At 54.1% G+C, this 5059-nt stretch overlaps 1 protein-coding gene across 1 annotated transcript in view; it reads right to left on the bottom strand.

Annotated features, from left to right (window-relative positions):
• Positions 1-4612, bottom strand: part of LOC109306461 (tubulin beta chain-like) — a 16303-nt gene extending 11691 nt beyond the window's left edge. Inside the window, exons 1-5 of the mRNA XM_019529816.1 lie at positions 4504-4612; positions 3401-3496; positions 3054-3115; positions 1919-2056; positions 1036-1177 (exon numbers count right to left, since the gene is read on the bottom strand). Of these exons, the coding sequence (XP_019385361.1) occupies positions 1036-1177; positions 1919-2056; positions 3054-3115; positions 3401-3496; positions 4504-4607 (542 nt within the window). The 5' untranslated portion in view covers positions 4608-4612. The remainder of the gene's footprint in view (positions 1-1035; positions 1178-1918; positions 2057-3053; positions 3116-3400; positions 3497-4503) is intronic.
• Between the last annotated feature and the right edge of the window lie 447 nt (positions 4613-5059).

Here is a 5059-nt window from a genome sequence, read left to right as displayed (position 1 = left end):
CTGGGGGAACGTCTGTTCACCAGAGCGCCCCATGGGATGACGAGGTCGAACGGTCACAAACTCCTGCAAGACCGTTTCAGGCTGGACACAAGGAAGAATTTCTTCCCTTTGGGCAGGGGGCTGGACTCGATGATCTCCCGAGGTCCCTTCCAGCCCTGATGTCTATGAAATCTATGAAATATTTCTGTCAACAAACCTGCAAAAAAAAATTCACTCCCCATAAAACTGCTATAATCTTTGATCAGTCAAAAAAATGCAGTCAATTGACCAGTCAATTGAGAATACTTGATCAGTCAATTGACCAGCTTGCCAAACCTAGTCTTCAGATATTTGAAGAATAATCGGTGGAAGAAGATGTTAGAATCTGAGCGGCTGCGAAGGTGGACGCAGGCTGCACAAGAACAAGATCCCCAGTTGTCTTGGTCTCCTTGCCATTGGATCAAGGTGCTGCTTTGTCAAGAGCTGATGGGGAAGAGGAGTGGAAGAAATCTAGGTTTGAGTCGGGAACAATTCTCTCACCCCGAGGGTGGTCCAGGACTACAGCAGATGTCTTTGAAGAGGGAGTTGGACAAACACGTGTCCAGGATGGCTTAGTCAGGGATAACCTGGCCTTGAGAAGGGGCTGGAGTAGATGTGACCTTGTAAGGACCCTGCCAGTCAGACTTTCCTACAAGTTCAGGACACGGCTGTTAACAAGACGTAGACCTGTGCCATGTAGAGTGATCCTGGTATAACCTCTTTGAATCTGGTCTAGAATTACCCTTGCAAAAATCAGGGGTAAAACTCCCTGGGTGCAGCTCTCTACTGGTGGTAAATTTTAGCTGTATTAAATGCAGAGTAAAAGTCTCAGCTCTCCCCCTCACCCTGCGCTTGCAGCCTCAGTTTCCCCAGGGTGTGAGCTCTTCAGGACAGGGACAGTGCCTCACGGGGGGGTTGGTCCAGGCAGTGAGACCCAGCATTAGACAAGGACAAGTAACCTTGGCTGACCATCATTTTCTATTGACTCCTCCTCCCCTCCCAGCTCCTTCCCATTACCTCTGGAGCCACGCGAGGCACAGCAAGGCATTGTAGTGCTGGAGAGGGCTCTCGCCAGCCTGGTGAGGGGCTACAGTCACTGCCAGGATCTGCCCCAGGGGGTACTCGTCTCTGATGGCCTCGCACAGCCGGGAACTGAGGCCTATGGGGGGAAATTATTATCATAAGGAAAAAGTATTCTTGAAATGCCCTTGAGCTCAGGCTGGCGTGAGCTCAGAGGTGGGTCGAACCGAGCTGGGCAGAGAAAATGCAGCGGCAGGGCTTGGGGACAGGACCTGATTTTTTAGAAGCTCCTTCTCCTTGCAAATCTGCACATTTTGCAAATGCTGCAGAGGCCAAACGTTTCATGGGGGACCTCATCTAGAAGCAGAGCACTGTGCAGGGGTCTGACCCAGCAGCTCCGCATCCCAGGACAGTGTCACCACCTCGTTCCCGGAGTTGGCACACGTGGGGCAGGAGCAGCTGAGTGAGGCTTCCTCCCTTGCAGCACGATGGAGCTTGCTGGCACCGCGGTGCAGACGGACCCGCTGCATGCACCCGAGTCACCAGCAGAGTGAACTCGCCTTCCCTAACGCACCGCTGGCAAAGCACGACAGCCACGAGCAACCTTGATAAATGTGGCAGCCCCTATGGACCACAGCTAGAATGGCCTTCACAGCCTCCACCCTCCCTGCTGGATTGGACCAGCGGCAATCTGGCTGCTGGCTGAAAAGATGTTGGGTGCTAAACATGGGAAGAGCTATAATCTTGGAGGACCCAGTGAGAGAAGTTCTCGTGTTTTCTCATCCATCCATCCACTTCAGGTTTTATACGGCAGCCCATCACCACGGTATCTGGATGGTTTCCAGGTAAAGCCAGCAACCACAGCAAAGCCCCGACCTACCAGCTCCCGTGCCACCACCAAGGCTGTGGAAAAGCACAGTCCCACAGTAGCAGTCCCTGCGCTCGGCCTCCTTCCGCAGACTCTCCATCGTCCTCTGGAGCAGGCCTCTCTCGCTGTCCGCATGCCCATCGTGGTACCCTGACAACAGGAAACCAGGCAGAGCCCGAAGTTAGGTTGTCGTGCGGTTGTGGGGCTGGGGCAAAGCAGGGAGGGCTGCAGGATGCTGACGGCTTGAGCCTTTAGTGCTTCTCATCCAGGTGGGTCACCCGTGCCTGACTCCTGAGAGGCGATGCTGAGTCCAGACTAATCTCAGTGTCTCATAGCACAGGTGAGCAATGGTCAGAGAGACGTTACACCCCAGCATGGGCTGCTCACACTCGCATCAGGAACTGCTCGTGGGTTCCTAAAGCCAGGATGGCCTCCCAGCCCCTCGGTCATGCACCCAGGCATGCTTGGAGAAGCCAGATGGGTTTACGCCCAGCTCCCTTGATCCTTTTGCTGTGTGCATGTCAAAACCATCACCTGCTGTGCTGCACCCATGCAGGGGCTGAACGGAGCCCTCTGGCCCCCAAAACACAGGGGTGACTGGGTGCAATGGCCTTGCCTGCTGGAGAAGGAGTTGGTTTGGCTGGAGGTATCCCATGGGTGCAGAAATGTGGGGTAGTAGCTGAGAGCCCAAGGACAAGGTCTGGGATAAAACCCCTGTGAGCCAAGTGGAAGGAACAGCTGATGGGTTGGCATGCCCCTCTCCTTGGAGGAAGGGCAGGGAACTCCAAAGGCTGGAAAGGGCCTTTCCTGCTATTAAAGCCAGATAATGCCACACGCTGGGAAATAAAGTCAAGGAGCAAGCAGGTTAGGGCATCAGTGGAGCTATGTGAGCTGCTATCAGGTGGCCTCGAGTCGCTGAGCTGAGAGACAATCTGCTAGCAAAACTGGCTGCAAAACAGCCATCCTTGTGAGAGACCCCGGGCTGGTTTGCTGTTGCTCCCAGCTGCATGCAATGGGGCACGTGCACCCCCACGGGACGCCTCAGCTGCATCAGGAGGCATCACCGTAGGCTTTGCAGGCCTCTGCGAGTGTGTTTCTCACCCACGCAGGTGCACTGGGGGGGAATTTAGGAGGAGAGGACACTTACCATATGCCCAGTTCTTCCCTCTTCCCTGCTTTCCCACGATCAGGTTGGACTCCCTGAAAAAACTGTGAGAGGAGTTAGGAGCTAGTACGTGCAGGTGGCAGCAGGGATTATGACTTCCTGCATAGCCTGGGGCAAGGCTTTCCTAACTCACTGGCTTGGGACCTTGCATGATCTCCCCGAAAAGCAGGGGAGAGAAAACAGGAGGCCATGCTGTCCTTGGGTCTCAGTCTCGGCCCTAAGGACCAGGTCATGGGGCAGGGAGGAGATGAAAGGAGTGTTATCTCCCACCCTTGGCACAGCAGGTTCAAAGGGGTCTTAGAGCCACTGATACGAGGCACAGCTCTTACCCTCCCTTGACGTGTTTCTGTAGCTTCCTCACCACTTTGGGCTCGCTGTCCACGCAGATAGCGCTGAGCTTTCCATCCAGGGAACAAAACGGGTGTCTGGAAAGGACACAAGCCGCACGTGTGGGAAAACCCTCTTCTCTGCAGCTGTTCCCAGGAGCGACATGGGAAAGCCAACACAAAGGGGATGGCAGCAACGCTGAAACCAAGGGCTTGAGTTCATGCATTGCCTTGCGGGGGGGACCTGCTACCACCTTCCTGTCCCTCTCTTCTCTTCAACCTGCTGCCCTTCAGAAGGGCCCCAAGGGGGATTTCCATCCAACCACAGAAATCATTACTTTGTTTTTCAGTGTTAGGCCAGAAATCGAAACACAGCATTCCTGTTTCACGTGCACTTTGTCTAGAAACACCCTGGATCTCTACAGGGGTTGGCAACAGGACCCTTGAGGCCCCTTCAACCCTCCGAGTCTACAATTCCCTTGGCTCAGTGCAGAAACCCATTCCTGCAGTGGGGGCTCTGCCCAGAGGGGCTGTAGCACCCCGGGGAGAGGTGGTGGGGGTGGGATGATGCTATTCCCTGGAAAGCAGGTTGGGGGACAGTCTCACCTGTCCTGGTTGTCTCTGCACCCTGGCAGCAGCTGCCAGTACTCTAGCAGCCGAGGGACAAGCTTTTCTCGTGCAGGCTGCAGCAGCCCTGCTCCTATGCCTGGGTGGAGTGGGGCTGAGCCTGCCATAGCAAAGCTGCCTGGGGGGCATTTTAGCACCCCCCTCCAAGTCATTGCCCAGGCTGGTACCCTGATCCCCCCTGCCCCCAGATATGCTACTGCCTCTTCCCTTCATTTGCTGGAAAGGTTTGGATCAGTTGCCTTAATCCCAACTTGTTGCAAGCTTGTGTGTAAAAGGGCTATGGAAAGCAAATGGGGAACAAAGATCTTATTGTTCCCCAGATGTGAAGCTAAAGCTGGGAGCACATGCAGTCTTGTCATATAAGAGCCAGCTGCGCAGACGCTGCTGGAGACCCATGTCTGCCCGCTGGGAAAGGATCACTTCACCTCTCCTGCTTTGCATCCTAGCCAGCGCCGGCTGAGGGGCCGTGGGAACCATACCTGTCCGCCTCTCCCTGCAGCGCGCTTTTCTGGGTTAGGAGCTGCCACCACTCCTGCCCGATTTGATTGCCGCATTGTCCAACCTGGAGCCACACAGCAGACATGGTCCTAAGAGACAAAACATGTAGGTGGTAAATACCTTCAAGAGCCAATTTCTGATCTGGTAGAAAGGCATTATAATTCAATATACAGTGTTCTGAGCATTAAGCCAAGTAAACAGCTAGAAGCCACCCATCTGCAGGCCCTACAACAACACAGTATTTTATGCTTACTCTGCTGGAGCAATTAATGAGCAAGGAGACGATTGCATTCAGGGTTGCTGACATGCCGATTCTGTTGTTGGATCTATCGGGAGCTTCTACCCCTAAAATGTCTGTATTCAGGTTCCCATACAGAGTGGCTGTGTAGCACTTGGTAGAAAGGCCACTGACTCTTGGGATGCCTTCAGGAGGTCTGCCCAGCAATACCTGGTGAGGTTTGGCTGCTTTCAGGTACTGGTGATACTGGTTGTGTGCAGGAACTTAATTCATGATGCTAGGACAAAACCCAAAAGGTA

This window comes from Crocodylus porosus, unplaced genomic scaffold, assembly GCF_001723895.1.
Source record: "Crocodylus porosus isolate Cpor-Errol unplaced genomic scaffold, CroPor_comp1, whole genome shotgun sequence".
NCBI lineage: Eukaryota > Metazoa > Chordata > Crocodylia > Crocodylidae > Crocodylus > Crocodylus porosus.
This window is presented reverse-complemented; position numbering and strand designations above follow the sequence as displayed.